Consider the following 23024-nt stretch of genomic DNA (forward strand, 5'->3'; position numbering starts at 1 on the left):
CAAGAACAAGGTTGACTTATTACATAAAGGAAGATAGTTTAATAGTTTGGCATTGTTTACTTTGTCCCTCTATGACATAGGCCTACAGTAGTAACTAGCCTCCCTGGACTTTTCACTAACAGCAGTGATATGAATTAGATTCTCCTCAGAAACACACCATGCATGTCTCTATCTCTAATTAAGTACCCACACTGCTGGTAGAAGGTATGGTGAGTAATTACATTAATTAGCCTGGGGACTTCTCTTTAAAAGTGCTGCACTCACAGAATGGAACCTCATTGCTGTTTTGTCTGACTTGGATTACAGGCAGAGGGTATGTGTCATTCATTTATGTTATTTCCATTTTGATGCAGTTATTGTATAGGCCGGTTTGGATTTATTTATTGATAATGTTATGGTAATGTTTGATAACAGTCAATGTTTTGTACGTGTCCCACATTTCTATGTGTTTGTGTGTGTGTGTATTCTTGACGTTTACCTGTTTTCCTTCAGTGCTTGTTAGATAATGCACCACAGTCATATGATTCATGTTACCAAATGGTAATCAAGAAGTCATAGGGATATAATACCACAGAGACACAAATATGCTTCGTCATGAATCCCATTGCTGTCTCATATCATTTGCTTTGGAATGATCAAGAGACTTATGGCTAATGACCCGAGTGTTTTATGTATTTAATTTGCTATAATACATCAAGTATATTGTGAGATCTACTACATGGTGTACAATTACTGTACTACTGTGAACATTGATTTCAATACCATTTATGACACAGTGCTATTTCATGCCATTGATAGTACAGGGAATGTCATAGAGGTGGCTAATGTAAAGGAAGGAGAGCACGCAGCACATATGTCAAAGGACAACACAAGCCCAACTCTGATTGAAGCAGAAACATTTTTGGCTTATTTTACAGCAGTGACATCATGCATAACCAAACCCCTTAAGAGCCAAACACTGAGGAAGCCACAGCTTGGCCCTTCAAGCACTTTAGGTCCCAACTTTTTCAATTTCTTTTGTTCTGCTGGATTCGGAGTCCAGCTCCCAGAAGGCTTTTTGACCACAGTGGAGTTTCAGTAGAAGTTTCTGAACCGAACGAACCATGCTGCAGCAGCAGAGCAGACAGAGTTTAGACAGAGTTTCTCAAGTGCCAACCAAACCCAGCACTGTCCTAGCTGTCTTGTCTGCTTGGCTTCCCTCACTGCTGCTGCTTAGAGTGTTGCGTGGGTGGCCTTAAGTGAATTTAGCTGTTTCTCCTCAGCACTGTAGTCGCTGGCTGGCTCGACCTGCTTTATGGGAGAGTGTATAATGGAGGTAGTGCTTTGCAGCTGTAACCAGGGTCTATTTTTAAACCATGCATATTATAATACATGCAAGGAGCAGAGTGGACAAACATCAAGTCAATCAATCAAGAGATTCGTTGGACGTATTTAACTTCTCAGATTGAGGTTTAAGCAAATCTGATGTGAACATGACGTGCACTGAGCATGCCCGTCTTGATGCGAGGGGATCAGACACATTGTTACGATCTAATTTCACCTGGTTTGATTTTGTTTGATGGTGAAAATGAGACACTGGTGTTGAGGCGGCGCTAGTGTCAAACGGACGTTAATTTGCAATTTCGTCTGTAAAAACTGCCGCTCCGACATTTTCCAGTCCTAACGCCAGGTTCGGCAATTAACCTGTCTTATATTAGCTCGCTTTCGCTCAGATGGGCAGGGTGGAAATATTTTAGGTGTGTCCTTAAAAACATGATTCTACTTGTTAATTTCAGGCAGCGCTGATAGGGATATTTAAGACCAACCAAAAGCTGGTTATGGCATGAATTTTGACAGCGGAAACGCAGCCTATTCAGCCGTGACGCACACTGCCCATATGCACATGAAACAAGAGTAGCCTAAAGTGCTTTTGGTGCATAGCCTCCCATCCTCTCAATGAAGGCTTTTTTTTGTCTGCCCAATGCAATCTCAAAGTTGTCGACTGTCGATAAATGGTTTGGCTCCTGAGACCGCTTGGAAATAAATCTTAATCACCAAAGCTTTATTAAAATATGAAGTTTGAGAGGAGTAAAACAGTGAGCTGACATTCACTCTTTATCTATGCATTGTAGGCAGGCCCACATTATTTTATCCATGCAGGTCCCGTTTTGGACGTGCGTAAAACACCCTCCATGATGTAGGCTACGTATCCATGCCCAACATGAAACGAGAGATGAGTACCTCGGTGAATACTGATGAACCTTGTATTTAGAAGTTATCTGTAACCTGTAAAAATTGCTTGTTTTACTTTCCATCTGTTCAAAACCCAAGCACTCCCTTAGGCCTACTATAATGAAGGCTGGTTCAACAGCAATGCCTGTCTTTTTTTATCCTGGCCATTTTATGATACCATTACATTTATTTATTGTTGTATTTTTAAACAGCTTGTTTTTCGTTACATTGTATTACAACCAAACTTAGAATGATTCACCTTCCTGGTTTTATGGAACTTCTGGAGATGTGTGAATGCGATCAGATCTGTAAGATGTTTCCGATTATGTTCATAAAATAGGCCTATTTGGGAGCAGTATAAAGGTGAGTGGACGTTCTCCCTTTCTCTTTATATTGGATCTTGTCCAGCTACTGAGAAGTTTGGATGTGTGTAAAACCCTTCATAGTCTGTGCTGTTTAAATATGATATGCCCACAGGGATAAATGATGGTGCCTGTAAGTGTGACATAGCCAATTTCAACAAGTTGTTGTTTTGTTTTTAGACTTTTTAGAATTGTTTGTTCTCTTTTTGGGCCTTATCAATAATTAATATAATCTTGCTTATTGACAATGTTTGGCATGTTTTTGCTCTGACATAATCCAATTTACAGTAGGCCTAGCCCATATATCAGTGTGAATGCTGTTGAAGCCATGAAATGACTTAGAACAATGTGGACTGCAAATGGATTCAAGTTAACGTATTTAGCAAAGATAGGTCTACATATTCTTATTTTAATTCTGTAAGCCATTTAACAAACTAATGGACTAACATTAGAATTGGAGTTGATTCCAGGGCAATAGACAAAATTACGTCAATACACAACTTAAAGCTACCACATACAGTATTTCGCCATGGAGCATGTTGTGATTGGCCGGTGAGGGGCCAAGCCTCAACACACACACAACTTGGTTATTCATCAAAACCCAGCCTTTTCGCACCAATACCAGCAAGTGCGCCGTTAATTGTAATAGTGAAAATAGCAAAAATATGTCTGACACACCGCTGAATCTATAGCCTACTGCCTGCACTTAGCTTTACCATTGTGTTAGGTTTTTTTAAATATAGCCCAGCGTGTTAAAGAAATATTCTTAGTGTTAAAAAAATATTTGTTTCATACAATGTTCCAGTCTGTTGCTGTGATTCATGAAACTATAATTATGACACTGGTACAACTTGCCAGTGCTCCAGAAACGTCTCCCTTTGATCTGTCCATCAGACATAACTACTGCACCATACCTTTGACTGCTGATCACAGTGAATCAGACTATAACTAACATGCATCAATGACGTCCACATTTATGAGAGCCCATGACATCAGAGTAGCCTGATTGTGCAATCTTGCCATCTCAATGTCTCACAAACTCACAATGAGTGACAAAGTGTTGGGAAGATGGTACAAACAGATCTGGGATCAGGCTAACGACAGGAGGCCAATATTATTAACACCTGTTTGAACTCTGTTGACTTGTCTTCATTGGCAGGATCTCCAACGAACACTCTCCGAAGCTGCAGATCCGGAGCCACAGCTATCTGCGGGCGGTGAGTGAAGTTTCCATCAATAGGAGCCTGGACACCCTGGACCCCAAAGGGCTCCTGGACCCCAAAGCGCTGCTCTCCTCACCCCAATACCGCTCGCGAAACGAGAGTTACATGAGGGCAATGAGCACCATCAGCCAGGTTGGTGCTCCCGGCATTACGTCACCACCTCTGGTGCTACGTCTGTGCAAGGGAGGAAAGTCACGTCCAGTCAAAGTCCAGTCCAATCAGCCATTAACTCAAATTCATCTCTCCAGCGACGAGATGAATTTTATTTCAAACCAATGTCAATGTTCAGCCCTCAACCATCAAGAGTCAACCTAAAGAGGAGAAGCAAAATTAAACTACTGTTCCATTTATCATTTAAAACTGTGACTAGTTTTGATACAGGATAAATGCACCGGTTGTCTGCCTTACAACCAGTATAACAATCCTAGCCCACTGCCTTCTAAAGCTGGTTGTGAATTGTTTCATAGTATTTCAAAGATAGCATAACAGAATAAATTAATAATAAAAAATAAACCATTATCAAATGACTTCCATAATGTACTGTATGTCATGCACATTACTTCATGTTAACTCTCAGCTAAATAATCATTTTAAGATTGATTCAAAGATGATAATCAAAGTATTGTACCATATTCTTATTGATGTTCAACTATTCCAAGGACATTACATTTCTGAGTAAACAAGTCACCCAAAATCAGTCACCTTATGTTCTTTGCTTTTCATGTCTGGAATTACAAATATAACTCACTGAACAATCATCTCCCAAACTAAAATGCAATAAATATTTGGATAAAGGATCAGTATTCACCAACTGTTTCTTCTTTAATACCCTCCCTCAGTTATCAGTGAAAATCAGATGGAATTACAAAACATCTCAGCATTAGTCTTGCCAAAAGCGCCTCAAGCTCTCATCTTTTTGTGTAGGAGTGGTATGCTTTAGACTGCATCCAAACCCTCCTTATCCCACCTAAACCTACAGTATGTTGTTGAACCATCTTAGATGCACTGGTACTTGTCTTACGTACTGTCAGGCCCATTCCCTGCATCTCCCATGATCCTCTCTGTTTCTGCTCTGATCCACTGCAAGACCCCCTCACCCTCATAGACTAGGGCTTTTTCTCAATTTGTCTTTTCTTGAAGATCCAAGGTTACTCCCCTCTGACCTTTTCCTCCAATGTTTTTTGAAATGCAGTCGAGGAGAGAGTATGCCAGGATTTGAGGAAAGACAAATTGAGAAGGGAATGCCCAACTCTGTTTTAGACCCTGAATGAAGCCACCTCCTCATCCCAAACAATCTCTTGGCACTGCACTTGCTTGTTCTCCAATTAACATTGACCCTCACTCTCCCATTCTCTCCGACTCTTCCTCCTCTTGTTACTGCTATTTTGTGGTTCCTCTTCTTCTGTTGTGGTTTTCTCCCTTTACTTCTCCTAATGATTCCAGATATGTTTACTCTGCCCCTCAGCGTTGAATGTTAACGGCTATTAAACTTTAGGTAAGTGGCTATTCTATGGCGCGTTTCCCAGTTTAGGATTAGTATACTGATATTTTGATATCTGGTTGTGCTGTACCCCCTCTCTCCCCCATCATCCCACAATCCCCGTCCCCTTGCAGGTGAGTGAGGTGGAGGTGAACGGGCAGATAGAGCAGGTGTGTGAGCAGATGTTCAGCGAGATGGAGTCACAGGCCATGGATGCGTTGGACATGCCCATGCCGAGCTGCTTCCGCATGCGTAGCCACAGCTATGTGAGGGCCATGGACCAGGGCTGCTCCGAGGATGAGGGGACGTCCCTGCTGCCTGCCTCGCCCCCCAGGACCACCACCACCACTGTCAGGACCATCCAGAGCAGCACAGGTCAGTCGGTTAATCACTCTTACAATACACACGGATTAGTCACAGGTCAGTCTGGCAAGATGGCGCTGACAGACATGGCAGCTCTGCTTGTAGCTCATAAGCAACTTTGCAGTATTTAGGGTTTTTGTGTGTTATTTCTTACATTATTAGCCCAGAAGGTTTTTTGTTATGACAGAACTTTTGCATATCAGAGCGGCGGTAACCAGGATTACAACCAGGAATGCGCCTTTCCCGAATTGGATCTTTTGTTCGTACCCCCCAGGGCAGTTGAACTTATCCCAGAGGCTGCTCCAAAATGCCACCGGCATAGAAGAGGTATTCGGAGTGGACTTCTAGTCCGACTCAGGAGGCGTGCACACCATCCATCGTTGCCGAGTATATTACTCGCTAATGTTCAGTCTGTGAGGATCTCCTTCTAGAGCGACATCAGGGACTGTAACATACCGTAAATTCCGGACTATAAGCCGCAACTTTTTTCCCACGCTTTGGACCTCGCGGCTTAAACAATGACGCGGCTAATATATGGATTTTTCCCGCTTTCAATATATATATTTTTTCTCTCCAAAAAAACACATTCTGTGACGTGCTCAGTTTTTTGGCGGCATGAAGCTTTCATTAGACCAATGAAATTGCCAAACGGGTTAAGGTCAAACAACTTTTTTGTTTACTGTTTAGATTAAATCGAGCGCTCTCAAACTTCCCATCATTCTGATTACGGTAGTCATTTTGTCACCCTCATCATGGCAAAGACACAGCGAAATGCATATGATGCAGCTTTCAAGTTGAAGGCGATTGATCTGGCTGTTGGAAAAGGAAATAGAGCTGCTGCACGGGAGCTTGGTCTTAATGAGTCGATGATAAGACGTTGGAAACAGCAGAGTGAGGAATTGACTCAGTGCAAAAAGACAACTAAAGCTTACTGCTAATTTTTTATTTTTTGTTCACCAAGCGCCCTGTTTCGTTAAAGCCTGTGTAAAGTTCATTTGTTTCAATGTACCGGTAGGCACCTGCGGCTTATAGACATGTGCGGCTTATTTATGTTCAAAATATTAATTTTTTTAAATTCAGTGGGTGCGGCTTATATTCAGGTGCGCTCAATAGTCCGGAAATTACGGTACTCAGTTTCACGGAATCATGGCTCTCCGGATATACTGATCCCGTCCATACAGCCAGCTGGGTTCTCAGCACATTGCACAGACAGGAATAAAGAACTCCCTGGGAAGAAGAAAGGTGGGGGTGTATGTTTCATGATTAACTACTCATGGTGTGATTGTGATAACGTACAGAAACTCAAGTCCTTTTGTTCATCCGACCTAGAGTACCTCACAATCAAATGCCAACCGTATTACCTCCCAAGAGAATTCTCTTCGGTTATACCACGGCGGCCCTCAAAGAACTACACTGGACTTTGTGCAAACTGGAAACCACATATCCTGAGGCCGCATTTATTGTAACTGGGGATTTTAACAAAGCAAATTTTAGGAAAACGCTACCAAAGTTCTATCAAGACATTGACTGTAGTACTCGCGCTGCTAAAACACTCGACCACTGCTACTACAACTTCCGGGATGCCAACAAGGCCCTCCCCCGCCCTCCCTTCGGCAAATCAAATGATGACTCCATTTTGTTCATCCTTTCCTATAGGCAGAAACTCAAACAGGAAGTAAACGTGCTAAGGTCTATTCAATGCTGGTCTGACCAATCGGAATCCATGCTTCAAGATTGTTTTGATCACGCGGACTAGGATATGTACCAGGTTGAACAACATCGACGTAAACACGAACACGTTGACTGAGTTCATCAGGAAGTGTATAGCGGATGTTGTTCCCACTGTGACTATTAAAACCTACCCAAATCAGAAACCGTGGATAGATGGCAGCATTCGTGCAAAACTGAAAGCGTAAACCACCGCATTTAACCATGACAAGGTGACTGGGAATATGGTTGAATACAAACAGTGTAGTTATTCCCTCCATAAGGCAATCAAACAGACAAAATGTGAGTACAGAGATAAAAGTGGAGTTGCAATTCAACAGCTCAGACACGAGACGTATGTGGCAGGGTATATAGATAATCACGGATTACAAAGAATAACCAGCCACATCGCGGACACCGACGTCTTGCTCCCGCACAAGCTAAACACGTTCTTCTCCCGCGTTGAGGATAACACAGTGCCACTGATGTGGCTCGCTCTCAATGACTGTGGGCTCTCGTTCTCCTTGGCAAATGTGAGTAAGACATTTAAACATGTTAACCCTCGCAAGGCTGCCGGCCAGGACGGCATCTCTAGCCACGTCCTCAGAGCATGCACAGACCAGCTGGCTGGAGTGTTTACGGACATATTCAATCTCTCCCTATCCCAGTCTGCTGTCCCCACTTCAATATTTCCACCATTGTTCCTGTACCCAAGAAAGCAAAGGTAACTGAACTAAATGAGTATCGCCCCATAGCACTCACTTCTGTCATCATGAAGTGCTTTGAGAGGCTAGTTAAGGATCATATCACTTCCACCCTACCTGATACCCTAGACTCACTCCAATTTGCTTACTGCCCCAATAGGTCCACAGACGATGCAATCGCCATTACACTGCACACTGCCCTATCCCATCTGGACAAGAGGAATATCTATATAAGAATGCTGTTCATTGACTACAGCTCAGCATTCAACACCATAGTACCCTCCAAACTCATCATTAAGCTTGAGACTGGGTCCCGCCCTGTGCAACTGGGTCTTAGACTTTCTGACAGGCCGCCCCCAGGTGGTGAGGGTAGGAAACAACATCTCCACCCCGCTGATCCTCAACACTGGGGCCCCACAAGGGTGCGTTCTCAGCCCTCTCCTGTGCTCCCTGTTAACCCATGATTGCGTGGCCATGCACGCCTCCAACTCAGTCATCAAGTTTGTAGACCAACAATGATGAGACAACCTACAGGGGGGAGGTGAGGGCCCTCAGAGCGTGGTGTCAGGAAAATATCCTCTCACTCAACGTCAAGAAAACATAGGAGATGATCGTGGACTTCAGGAAACAGCAGAGGGAGCACCCTCCTATCCACATCGACGGGACAGTAGTGGAGAAGGTGGAAAGTTTTGGCAGCAACATAGAGAGGTTGCTGCCAACATACAAACTCGAATCACTGGCCACTTTAATAACTAGATTTAATAATGGTATCACTAGTCACTTTGAATAATGCCACTTTAATAATGTTTACATATCCTACATTACTCATCTCATATGTATATACTGTATTTTATGCCATCTATTGCATTTTGACTATGCCACACGGCCATCACGCATCCATATATTTATATGTACATATTCTTATTCCATCTCCTTACATTGTGTGTAATAGGTAGTCGTTGTGAATTTGTTAGATTACTTGTTGGGTATTACTGGACTGTCGGAACTAGAATCACAAGCATTTCGCTGTACTCACATTAACATCTGCTAACCATGTGTATGTGACCAATACAATTTGATTTGATTTGATTTCTCCCACTGCCTCAGTTTTCTGGCTCCTTAGAAAAATAAATAATGAGCAATCTTCCCAAAGTTTCCAGTGGTAGCAGAATGCAGCCAGCCATGTGGATGTTTGGAGGCATCCTACAAACTGACTCTGGTCTTCCAACATGGCGCATGGTGTGGTTGCTAGGTCATTTGTGACGCAACAGCAAGCCCTTTATAGAGAATATTTCCAGATTCTTGATATCCTTTGGTCTGTGTTTATGGACTGTGTTTATGGACCACAGGTTTTCAATGGGGTTCAAGTCCGGAGACAAAATGTCGATTTTTGGGGTAAATTAATTATTTTGATGTGTGTTTGAGGTCATTGTCTTGTTGGAACATCCAGTTTCAGACTCCAGGCAGAGGCAACCAGGTTTTTGGCAAAAATGTCCTTGTACTTGGTAGAGTTCATGGTACCGTTGACCTTAACAAGACCCAAGGACTATTGGAAGCATAACAGCCCCGTAACATCAAAGATCCACCATATTTTACAGTAGGTATGAGGTTATTTCTGCATATCCATCCTCTGACCATAGCACCTGTTTCCAATCCAAGTGCCAATGCCGTTTAGCAAACTCCAGGCGTTTACATTTGTTGGATGCTCTCATCAATGGCTATTTTCTGGAAACCCTTCCAAAGAGCCTAATGGCATGGAGGTGGCGTCTAATTGTAGATTTGGAGACTTGGTGACTCCAAGATGCGATCAAGTTCTGTAATCCTCCACCTGTGGCCCTTCGATTTTCCTTTGCCTCCCGAACTGTCTTTTTCAGTGTGTGTGGGGACAAGGTACACTTGCGTCCTTTACCAGCAAGTGAACCACTGTTTCAGTGGTTTTAAACGTTTTAATTATTGCCCTAATAGTGGTAAATCATATTTATTTAGGTATTATTTTGTGCCCATTGCCTGATTTATGAAGGTCAACAACCATTTTTCTCATTTCGTTTGTGAGTTATTTGCTTTTCCCCATGGTGATAGATGACAAATTAATTTTACATCTGTGATACCCAGTGAAACAAAAAGCCATGGAAGGCCACAATACAGTTCCTTAAGCTGAGATGAACTTAACAAAAAAAAGTACAATGTTAATGCAGATACAATAACTGTTATTTATAAGAATCATTAGTGGGGCCAGTTATTTTGACACCTATTTATATATATTTTTTTTAATTATCATACCATATAGCTCAGTATTTGTATTACTTATTTACTTTTTTAATTTTTTAATTTACTTTTTTGCTCATCGTTATGGAAAGATGTAGGCAATGGGGATTGTCTATTTGTTAGATTTTTTTTACAATATTGCGGACATACAGAGAATTAAGTTGGATTACTTCAACGTAACTTTAGGTTACTCCCAAATCATCCTCTTCAACATTGTGACCTTACATTATAGAGCTTTCCTTTGGTGTAGATTTAGGCCTATACATTCATATCAGTTGTGTTCTTCCATTGTATTCACTTTTCCTTATTTCTATTGTGGATTGTGTTTCTGTGCCCCAATGGAAAGTCTACAAAACTATGAGCTATACCAACCTTTGTATTGAATGCTTGGAATTGGATTGTGATGATACAGATGAATTAATCCTGCACACAATGTGCTTATTTTTCATTACATTTTTTCTCAGGAAAAGTTTTTTCTTTGTGAATGAAATTGTTTGGTGAAATATGCATAAATGGAGAGGACTTTCCCATAATTCTGCACCTTTGCATAGTTGTACTTACAATTTTGATCATCATGATTTAGTGACTGGAATAAAAATGTATTGATCGACAGGGATTTTTTTTTTTTACACAGACTAAAATTCCGTTTTGTCTGCATGGACTCAAGATATAAGTATGGTTGCATTAATATTTTTGCAGGCAGTCATGTTCTTTTGATTAATGTATTTTCAATTTTAATGGTACAATGTAGTTTTGATGAATGTATTTAAAGTTTTGAGAAAGGAACTACACTGCTCAACAAAAATAAAGGGAACACTTAAACAACACAATGTAACTCTAAGTCAATCACACTTCTGTGAAATCAAACTGTCCACTTAGGAAGCAACACTGATTGACAATACATTTCACATGCTGTTGTGCAAATGGAATAGACAACAGGTGGAAATTATAGGCAATTAGCAAGACACCCCCAATAAAGGAATGGTTCTGCAGGTGGTGACCACAGACCACAGGTTCAAGAAACCTGTGACTCAGAGTTTTGTTAGGTTGGATATTCTTCCAACTTCATTCATCTCTTTCCTAATTTCTAACAGCCAGTGAACACTTGACAGATTCCATGTAGTTACTCACGGCAGTCGCTGTAGGGACAGTAATTAAAGGAGGCTAAAGTAATTGCATGTAATTGGACTATGGCGCAAATGATGGAGTTTGAGGTATGCGTCATGGGCAGTGTCAGTAGTAGCAGGGGTTACTTTAGTAGCATTGTTGGGATATCAGTTTATGAGGATTCATGCCACATGGCTTGGTAGCTGGTAACTGGGAGACCGATTACCGGAGGCTGTTATTCAAATGTCACAAATGAGTGATTTGGCTATAAAGGGGGAGTCTGTGTTGTCAGGAAATGACCCATGCGTTGCAGTGTGTATATCCTCAAGTTAAAGCAGCACATGAGGAGCAGGAGATAACCGAGGGCATAGGCTGAATTCTGGAGATTGAGTGTACATCAAGATACACCAGGCAGGGATGTTGGGACAGCATTGGTCTGGTCCACACACAGTACTCCTTACAGCACCTGCAGCGGTAAAGATCTTCATGTCTCTCCTCGGTGGGTTCACAGTTCTCACATGAAGTGAGGTCCAGCTGCATAATGAGTGAGCGTAAATTACGTTGACACCATCTGAAATACACTGCTCAAAAAAATAAAGGGAACACTTAAACAACACAATGTAACTCCAAGTCAATCACACTTCTGTGAAATCAAACTGTCCACTTAGGAAGCAACACTGATTGACAATACATTTCACATGCTGTTGTGCAAATGGAATAGACAGGAGGTGGAAATTATAGGCTATTAGCAAGACACCCCCAATAAAGGAGTGGTTCTGCAGGTGGGGACCACAGACCACTTCTCAGTTCCTATGCTTCCTGGCTGATGTTTTGGTCACTTTTGAATGCTGGCGGTGCTTTCACTCTAGTGGTAGCATGAGACGGAGTCTACAACCCACACAAGTGGCTCAGGTAGTGCAGCTCATCCAGGATGGCACATCAATGCAAGCTGTGGCAAGAAGGTTTGCTGTGTCTGTCAGCGTAGTGTCCAGAGCATGGAGGCGCTACCAGGAGACAAGCCAGTACATCAGGAGACGTGGAGAAGGCCGTAGGAGGGAAACAACCCAGCAGCAGGACCTCTACCTCCACCTTTGTGATAGGAGGAGCAGGAGAAGCACTGCCAGAGCCCTGCAAAATGACCTCCAGCAGGTCACAAATGTGCATGTGTCTGCTCAAACGGTCAGAAACAGACTCCATGATGGTGGTATGAGGGCCCGACGTCCACAGGTGTGGGTTGTGCTTACAGCCCAACACCATGCAGGACGTTTGGCTTTTGCCAGAGAACACCAAGATTGGCAAATTCGCCACTGACACCCTAGACCAACTTCAATTTGCACACCGCCCCAATAGATCCACCTACGATGCCATCACGATGCACACTGCCCTATCCCATCTGGACAAGAGGAATACCTATGTAAGAATGCTGTTCATTGACTATAGCTCAGCCTTCAACAGTATAGTACCCTCCAAGCTCATCATTAAGCTCGGGGCCTTGGGTCTGAACCCTGCCCTGTGCAACTGGGTCCTGGACTTCCTGACGGGCCGCCCCCAGGTGGTGAGGGTAGGAAACACCTCCACTTCGCTGATCCTCAACACAGCGGCCCCACAAGGGTGCGTGCTCAGCCCCCTCCTGTATTCCCTGTTCACCCATGAATGCATGGCCAAACATTCCTCCAACATAATCATCAAGTTTGCAGATGACACAACAGTTGGAGGCCTGATTACCAACAATGACGAGACAGCCTCCAGGGAGGAGGTGAGGGCCCTGACGGAGTGGTGCCAGGAAAATAACCTCTCCCTCAACTTCAACAAAATGATCGTGGACTTCAGGAAACAGCAGAGAGAGCACTCTCCTATCCACATTGACGTGACCACAGTAGAGAAGGTGAAAAGCTTCAAGTTCCTCGGCGTACACATCACTGATGATCTGAAATGGTCCACCCACACAGACAGTGTGGTGAAGAAGGCGCAACAGCGTCTCTTCAACCTCAGGACGCTGAAGAAATTTGGCTTGGCCCCTAAGACCCTCACAAACTTTTACAGATGCTGTATCACCGCCTGGTATGGCAATTGCACTGCACGCAATTGCAGGGCTCTCCAGAGGGTGGTGCGGTCTGCCCAATGCATCACCGGGGGCACCCGATGTCACAGGAAGGCCAAAAAGATCATCAAGGACATCAACCACCCGAGCCACGGCCTGTTCACCCCGTTACCATCCAGAAGGCGAGGTCAGTACAGGTGCATCAAAGCTTGGACCGAGAGACTGAAAAACAGTTTCTATCTCAAGGCCATCAGACTGTTAAATAGCCATCACTAGCTGGCTACAACCCGGTTACTCAACCCTGCACCTTAGAGGCTGCTGCCCTATATACATAGACATGGAATCACTGGCCACTTAAATAATGGAACACTAGTCACTTTAATAACATTTACATATGAAATGAGTAAAGCAGTATGTATATACTGTATTTTAGTCAATGCCACTCCGACATTGCTCGTCCTAATATTTATATATTTCATAATTACATTCTTTTACTTTAGATTTGTGTGTATTGTTGGGATTTGTTAGATACTACTGTTAGATACTACTGCACTGTTGAAGCTAGACCCTCAATAACATCTGCTAAATATGTGTTTGTGACCAATACAATTTGATTTGATCTGTTGCTCTGTTTGTCTGGCGAGTCAAAACACGCACTGCTCTATCATACCACTGTAGCAAATGGAAGTGTCTTCTCTAACCACCACCACGATTAGACCCTCAAGAGCAAAAACAAACGCTACTGTCAGCGTGGCATAGACCAATAAAGGTCAATGTCTCCGCTGGATCGCCTATAATTCACACCACCACCACTATGGAGATGCTCAAGAGCACCACAGGTCTGTGTTTATCACTTTCACAACGCACATTGATCTACTGTACCAACACTGTCAGTGCAGCACATACCAGCAAAGGTCAATGTCAAAAAAGACTCTCTCCACAGCATCACAGTATGTTCACCTGACTCCCAAAACATACAACACACAATCATAGCAGCACTAAGCCTGAGGATGCTCTAAGCAGGAGAAGTAGAGCTGAGCCTGAGGCTTATCACCACTGTATCTCTTTGAGAGGAGATCTGACTTTTATTGGTGCTATGGTCAAAACATGGCTGCTTGCCTGGTCCAGTCCAGCATGAGGAACATAATCGTCTCTCCCTGGTATATTAAATCATTGTTATATACAGAACATTTTAAATCTGAGCTGATGTGTGTAATAGGCTTGGAAATGGCACTAATTTCTCAAATGTGGTTAATGAATCTGAAGAAAATCCCCTTTTGTCTGATTGTTTTTCTTCCAGGCATTGTGTAGTACTTACAAGACAAAAACATCAAATTTTCTGTAATTAATACAATATTTTCGGAGATAAAGTGTGTGTATATGATAAGGACCCTCTAAAATGTAATTATGTTTTCATAATTTCACTGAAATGCTTCAAAGGACTTTATCAAACTTAGACTGCCCCATCAGATGAGTCCCAGATGTCAGTGCTGATTTGGGGTGAACTTCCTGCAACCTAGTTTGACTGTTCCTCTGGGAATTCTTGTTCTCCTCGTGGCAATCCACTGACAGCAAGGCTCTGTTTGACATCCCAGGATGAAACGTTAAGAGACATCTCTGTAGTCCCAGGAAATGATCATCAGGACCATTTTGCCATATTTTAAATTAAAACAACATGTAGTTTGAAAATAATTGTTGAGTTTATAGATAATCTTGAAAAGTACCGTTACCATGTAGAGGTAGAATGAAATAATAACAGAACTGCTAAGGACAGATCTCTCTGATGTTGAGTTGTCTTGTGAAAATAAAGGAGCCATTTGCTTATCTTCTCGTTTAGCTATTAAAACGTATAATGCTTCAGTACTGCAACAACAAAGACTTCAGATATGCATAGTTGATGAAAAAGAAGCTAGGTACAGTCATCTGAATCAGATAAATAATAAGAGCTTTATTTAACTCTACCTCCAACTCTTTGCTGGTGCTGCATATCTGCATGAAGATGTGCGCTCGCTACTTTCCATCCTGCTGTTCTGCGCCCGGGGGTAGTCAAGGCAGACATATGGGCTGGACCCGCAGGAGAGCTGCTTGAGCGAGTGGAGAAAAAGAAAAACGTGTGAAATATTGTTTATTTATTTTATGCACATTATTTATTTGACGATGTCAATATGTCTTTGTTGTAAATGTTTACGTGCCAAACTGGTGGCAGTTGAGAGAAAAAAAGAGTTGCAGAGTTAATAAAAAAGAATGCCATTGTTGATTAGATTATTTTTTCATTAATTGGACAAATTTCTCTTGGACCATATGGTCTATCCACTAGAAACTGATGGACAATATGGACACAGATGTAAAAAATGAATACTATATATGAATACATTTATTTTAAGTTATTCAAGTATAAGTTACCATAGATTACCTGTTAATTACTGAAGATTCCACTAACATTGGTAAATTAACGGTAGCTTTGCAACCCTAGATGAGAAAATGTGTGGAGGGAAGTTTCTGGACTATTTCATCTTTCACGATGGCCGTTGGGTCTGAGTGAAAACATCAAGCTGGCATTTGCGTCCTGTCCCGACTCTGCCGTCAGCACTCCACAACATCTCTAGACATTTGAGCTGTGGGGGGGATCAGAGGATGCTCTCATAAGTTTGAACATGATGCCGAAATCTAGTTTGCATGTAAGATAATGGGCTTGAGAGTGGTACTATTTTTCATTGTATGTGGGCACAGAAGCAGTATGTTTTCTTTGTACTCCATACTGTACAGGTATGTTATTGTCTATGTATCATACATTTTCATCAATTCTCGATAATCTGACCTATGATGTCCTTGTCCACATCAAATAAAAGCAGTTGAAGAAGATTTCTAATGAGGCAGCAGATTAATTAGGCATTAGGGGAGCATGGCCCTGAAAGAGGTCACCCTCCAGTTAAGAGCCAGGCTAAGACATCTAAAGCCCATGCAAATCACTTCCCCTTTCTGTGCTTTGACTTATCTGCATCTCTGATATCCTCCTTTCCCACCATTTATAATTTCCCCACCCATTTCAAAAAGGCAGACAAGCCGTTTAATGTTTTGTAGATAATTCTGCCTAAAACATATAATTATATTAATATGAACACAGGGCGGCGACATCCTTTGATAAGCTTGTGTGTGAATTGAAAACGGCAGCAACAACGTCATAAGCTGTTTTGTGAGGAGTAGAGACAGAATAGGGAATCGAACCGGAGCGTACAGCCCTGACAAAACCGTGTGAACCTAAACCTTTTGTTCACAAAACCTTGTGGACTCTTCTCCTAATAACACAGTTCAACAGAAACGGGGTTTGGTCCACAAGGTTTTGAGAGGAAAAGGGGTTTGGTCCACAAGGTTTTGAGAGGGAAAGGGTTTTGGTCCACAACGTTTTGAGAGAAAAGGGTTTTTGGTCTTCAAGGTTTTGTGAAAAAGAAAGTAACACCGGGGCGGCAGTGTAGCCTAGTGGTTAGAGCATTGGACTAGTAACCGAAAGGTTGCAAGTTCGAATCCCTGAGCTAACAAGGTACAAATCTGTCATTCTGCCCCTGAACAAGGCAGTGTTCCTAGACCGTCATTGAAAATAAGAATTTGTTCTTAACTGACTTGCCTAGTTAAATAAAGGTAAAAATAAAAATAAATATTAAAAAGTCCACAAGGTTTTTTGGCAGAAATAAGAGAGCCAAGCTCATCAGAGTGAGGCCCTGACATTGACGCTTGGTGTGCAGTGGAGGGAGGGGGCGATCCCAGTGATGGCTCATCGCCATGGTGCTGTGAGAGATTTATGCACTGCTGTACGAGAGAGAGAGGAGAGAGAGACTTATGGGAGAGTCAATGGGGAGGAGTGTTGGTGCTGACATTCAGAGGGCACCTCTACCCCTCGTACATGGCTCTGAGTCTGGCTCCCTGAGACATACCATCTGCCTAAGGGAATGGAAAGCAGGAGATGGGCATAGTTCAAAGTTGTAACTCAGGTGTCTTGGTTATTTTAGGTGAATGCAATTTACAAGGAAGCCTTGTAGGTCAGATAAACAGAATCAATTTTATCTGATGAATTACCATGTGATTCTTGATTATTTTGTCATATTTTACTAGACTCGTGATGCCATCCTTCCAAGTCTCGTTAATCACTTGAGGAAGCCTGGAAAGCGAGGCTATATTTTTACATACGGTACGCGGCAGATCAGATATAAAGCTTCTTAATCCCATGATACTTGTGAAAGTGTTTTCCATCCATCCTCCCATCCTTAGTAATCTGTGAGACAGATGTGTGTGATTGACGTGTTTCCCTAAACAGTTAAGATGATGGGATGCCAAGAGGCCCTTGGTGTGTAGTGGTGAGTGGGTGTGGGTGCTGCTGCTGCTGAGAGTAGATATGGGTGATTGTACATGACATCTGTGTAATACTGGTGCAAGCTGAGCCCTAGGACTCCTGCTGGCTCATACATACAGCAGAGGAGAGAGCGATGAGGAGAGAAAGAGCGAGATGAGGAGGGGATACTATTACAGCTCAGGAGTTGTGCAGTCAGAGCTGTTACAAAAGGATGTCCCCTGGACTTAGAGAATAGAGTGTAGCTAGTGATGGTACTCAGTGTAGGGATCAGTGTTTTGGGAAAGAGAGCACTCTCAAAACACTAGTTGTTCTAGTGTAGTCAGGTGTTTCAGCGACATTTACAGTGTTTCTACACTGCCAGCTAATAATACATTCTTCAAGAGGCAATGCGTTTACACTTTCAAACTATTTAAAAAATAGTGACCTTCATCTCCAGCAAGCCAAGCAAGGCAGTAGAATACAAATAGCCGTCATCTTACCCTAGACTATTATTTCCTCAGACGCTGTCATACCGTGTAAACAACACTGGTTATAGCTGGAGATCTGAGTCATGTGGGGCCTGTCTCCGTGCCTCATTCCCAGAAAGAAATCCACCATGGACTGAGATCATTCCCAAGGCAGTCTGAGTAACACCGCTGGTGGATAACCCATATGTGTTCTACGGCTAGAAGGCCTCATTCATCACCCTCTGGCCCTGCCCTGGCTCCTGCCTGTCTGTCAACCACTGTTAACCTCCGGCCTAGCAGGGCATGAATGAGCCCGTCTTTCCTTCCGCTGACGCTGCATGTGCCAAAACACACAAGAGGGGTTCTGCCTCCATTCTGACCCTGTCAAGGAATACGTGAATATTCTGCTGAAACTGTGAATCTGTTGACAGCTACTTCCTACTGCGGACTGGAACAGACGAGATGAGATGCATATGGGAAGAAGTTGATATACACGCAGAATTTTTTTAATTTGTGTTTTTTATTATTATTTGAAAATAGTTATGGAATGGCATTAGATTCCTGAATGACAGGGTTTGTAAGCATGTTACATGGGATAATATGGGATAATCTTTACTATGCACCGCAGTACATGTTTATCAGTTAGCACAGTGGCTTTATGGAACTTAAGAGGATCCTTTTATAGATTCTTGCAGTGGTGGTGGAGGATTGGGGCTGTGTTTTGAAGTCTTCTAATGTTTTTCTGCTTCACATCATGAACCAGAACATGTACAGTACCGTGGAGATCTTTAAAAAGATACAATACATAGAGGCACAGCACTGTAGCACAACAAAGCACATATCCCTTTTCACATTTCACAAGGGCTCGCACAGAGAACAAAGTGACGACATTGTGGGCAATTAAAAGGAAATGGTTGTCATGGTAAAATGGTTGTCATGGTACTTCGTGTTACAATGGATGCCCTGGTCCACAGTAATCTTCAGCGTTGTTTATAGCATATGTGACCTACACCTACATCTTCATATTTAGCTCTTACTGACTCAATTATGATTGATTATCTCTCTCTCAGTAAAAAGACGCTGAGTCATACACACTTGAGTTCTCCATCCGTTCTCTTGGGTTCTTACCCATATCTTAATTTAATAATATCATCATTTCATTTCCACACTGTGCTGGTGACAGAATAGTGAAGGTAAGGATGGTATCAATAACTCAAGTAACACTTTTTTTGTAAGCAGCCATGTTTGTTGTTGTTGTTGTTGTTTCCCCTGTAGGAAGATCCTGATTAGATCATGGCACATAACACTGTACTTAGCTAATGAGTGTTCTCTTCCCTGAAGCCAGATGTGCAACGTATAAACATAGTCATACAATATGACTCACAAGTATTTACATACTTCCGCCTACACTACCTGCATGGCTGAATACAAAAAAAATAAGAATTCCACTTAGCTCGTGTGCTATATCACACATCTATCTCTGTATTTCGGTCTGTTCTTGTGTATAAGGGAGGGAACACACACACTTAGGGCTCAGACACACCAATGGTGTTTGCTGGCTGAAAGTACTTAGCATCGCTGAACGTAATTTGTGAACCGACTGCGCACCGATTTTACATGTAACATTTTTGGTGGTCCCTAACACACAGTGCGCTAAGACAATTGGCAGACGAACGCTAGATCCACATTCGGTGTGATGTGTGAGCCTTTAGAGAGGTAACACACAGATCTGTGCTGCCTGTCCGTGAAATGGAGACTAATTATCTGGCCGGGATTGATTGGTCTTCTTGGTAGTGTCAGTGTCATTCAGCCTGTCCTCTAACAGGCTGACTACACCGCTTGCGTCGCGTGCATGAGCGTTGCAAAATACATTTTGAAATCTATATTATTCAATTATTTCACCCACACTGATCGTGCGCGCCAACGAGTGTCTGCGTTGCCATGGGCTAAAATAGAAGTCAGTTCTATTTCTGGCACAGATCACGCTGCAAGTCCTGCCTCTCCTAAGCAGGTACCCACGTGCCATCTCCTCATTGGTTATACCCACGTGGGTGAGTGAAAGACGAAATAGGTCGGTGGCGGTAATGCACGTAATTTATGAAAGTTGGCAATCGCAATATAAAGTCAAGAGAAGAAAAAGCCTGGAAGGAGGAGAGTTGACTAGAAACGATTCGGTTGACCGTTTTATGTGTGGATTAATTGGTGGAGTAGAGGACCTTGTGCATTTCAGGTAAAATAACTCAATGTTTATATCCCAGGACAAATTAGCTAGCAACAGCAAGCTAGCTAAATAGGACAAATTGGCTAGCAAGTGCAATGTTTAATGCTTTTCGACCTGTCCACAAATTAATATAATTGATTCAGAATTTGTTTTGATATTTTAACCTGCATGTCGTGGTCGCGTTTGGTGTGGGGAGACAAAATACATTTATGCACGATGGCGTACACGCGCAGCCGATTTGGGTTCGGTATAAGAGAGACCAGGGCTGACCAGACCAGACCCCAAATCGGCTGCGCGTGTGCGCCATTCCTAATGTGATGATTCGATTGGATAGTCCTAAAAACTTTTGGGTCATGTTTTGCCCAATAGGAACTGAGTGATGGCTGGTGTAATTTTCTTTCAGTGAGTAGATAAGATGTTTCTGAACACTTCTGAATGAATCCAGACAATGCCATGATTAAGACAAATCAGGAATAAATTAATTAATAATGTTGAGTGAGAAGGTTAGAGGCTACAGCAAAACAAAGCCTCTCACCATTACCATTAACTGGAGGTTTGTTTTTTGTGGGGTGGGTGGGTCAATGATCTTTGTGTCTTTTGTAACTTTCTCACTCCTAAGATGTTTCTGAACACTTCTACATTAATGTGGATACTACCATGATTATCCATAATCATATCCATAATCATGGTAGTATACACATGAATGTGTGTTCAGAAACATCTTCTATTGTTACTCACAATTAAAGTTTCTCCAAAATGACACAATACATTTATTAACAATTCACTTGCTGTTAGGCAAAAATATAATCTGAAACACAACCAAAACACACTGCAAATGCATCCAACAAGTTTGTATAGTCGCAAACTTGATGTAGCATTGACGCTATAAGTGAATTTGTCTAAATACTTATGTTTTCCTCAAATGGGGGGCTAGATACATAAAGAGCGTTCATTTCTAAATGGTAAAACAGATATGTATGAAAATACCCTCAAATAAAAGATGACATTATGTACTGGCGCCTCATATGAAAAATTTGAGCTCAAATCCAAAATGGTGTTGTATAGAGCCAAATTAAGAATAAATTAGCTTCACTGTCCAAGTACATATGGAGGGGATTATATGTCATACACAACCCTGGAAGGACCTGCTACTAGGAGGCTATTGATTAACAGCATAATATGTGTATTCTGCCTCAATGAGTATTGTCTCTACAGCACAATAGGCTTTGTTTGACAAATTGTGGTTTTGTAATTAGCTATAGATTTTTCAGGTGTGTGTAATATACATATAATTGTTATCTAATGGTTCACAATGTGTACACACACACACACACACACACACACACACACACACACACACACACACACACACACACACACACACACACACACACACACACACACACCAACAGTCAAGCTGTTGCAATAACATCTCCCCCCGGCCAAGTGGAGAAAATGCCTCTGTGCTTGTCTACCCTTCACATCAAAGTCCCATTAACTGACTAGACCTCCAATCACGCTTTTCCTTTTCAGATAACAACCAGCGCCTCACCCGGGACTCTGAAACAGTGTTAGTTCCCATCCCAGACGTAGATACAGTACAGGCAGCAGGCCCAGGGGGGGTCCAGGGGCAGAGGGGGCGGAGTGCAGCGGGGTCACTGCTACACTAATAAGCTCCACAGTTTCAGTCAGAGCTGGTGGTCTCTGTGTGCTCCTTCTCCCTTCTCCCTCTCCCTGCCAGCCATCGCTCATCAAAAACAAAGCCAGACAGTTGATTTCTATCGTCAAAGTTTTCGAAGTGGCGATGTCAAAAGAGATCATGAGTTGGTGTGTGTCTGTGTATGAGAGATAAAGAGAGAGAGAGAGACTGTTCTTTGCTTCTGTGTGGTCTGAGGGCATGGTGCTATTTATTCAGTCCTGTCAGAGTTTGCGTTTTGAAGTACTTGTCAAAGCAGACAGAACCTGGGGCTGGGCCTAGACAGAGCAAAGTCTCTCTCCATCGACGTAACATAAGTATCCTGCCGCCCTACATGGATCATTCCTCCACAGACACCTCACTTTGTTAGCTTGCCATGGAATAATATATCTAATATGTATTGGAGACGATCCCAATATTACTCACAAGTGAAACATTAATTTAAGAACTCATTTGAAAAGCATTTTTCTTGTACAATTGGACCTGTATTGATGTACAGTTGGACCTGTATTGATGTTACTGTGGATAGAAGTATGAAGTTTGTCTCTGATATACTGTACAGTGCCTTTGGGAAAGTATTCAGACCCCTTGACTTTTTCCACATTTTGTTACGTTACAGCCTTATTCTAAAATGGATGAAAGAAAAATAAAAATCCTCAGCAATATACACAATACCCCATAATGACAAAGCGAAAACAGGTTTTTAGACATTTTTGCAAATTCAATAAATATAAAAACAGAAATACCTTATTTACATAAGTATGCAGACCCTTTGCTATGAGACTCGAAATTGAGCTGAGGTGCATCCTGTTTCCATTGATCATCCTTGAGATGTTTCTACAACTTCCTGTGG

The 23024-nt window shown here is 42.3% G+C and overlaps 1 protein-coding gene across 4 annotated transcripts in view; it reads left to right on the plus strand.

Annotated features, from left to right (window-relative positions):
* The window catches only part of LOC106599337 (disks large-associated protein 1), a 137714-nt gene that overhangs the window by 105932 nt on the left and 8758 nt on the right, over positions 1–23024 (plus strand). For 3 of the 4 annotated variants that reach the window (XM_014190522.3, XM_082973388.1, XM_082973390.1), the window contains exons 5-6: positions 3733–3928; positions 5411–5651. In XM_014190522.3, coding sequence (XP_014045997.3) covers positions 3733–3928; positions 5411–5651 — 437 coding nt within the window. The remainder of the gene's footprint in view (positions 1–3732; positions 3929–5410; positions 5652–23024) is intronic. The other variant, XM_082973389.1, reaches the window with a different exon arrangement.

The sequence above is a fragment of the Salmo salar genome, chromosome 03 (genome assembly GCF_965601325.2).
Source record: "Salmo salar chromosome 03, fSalSal1, whole genome shotgun sequence".
Lineage (NCBI taxonomy): Eukaryota > Metazoa > Chordata > Actinopteri > Salmoniformes > Salmonidae > Salmo > Salmo salar.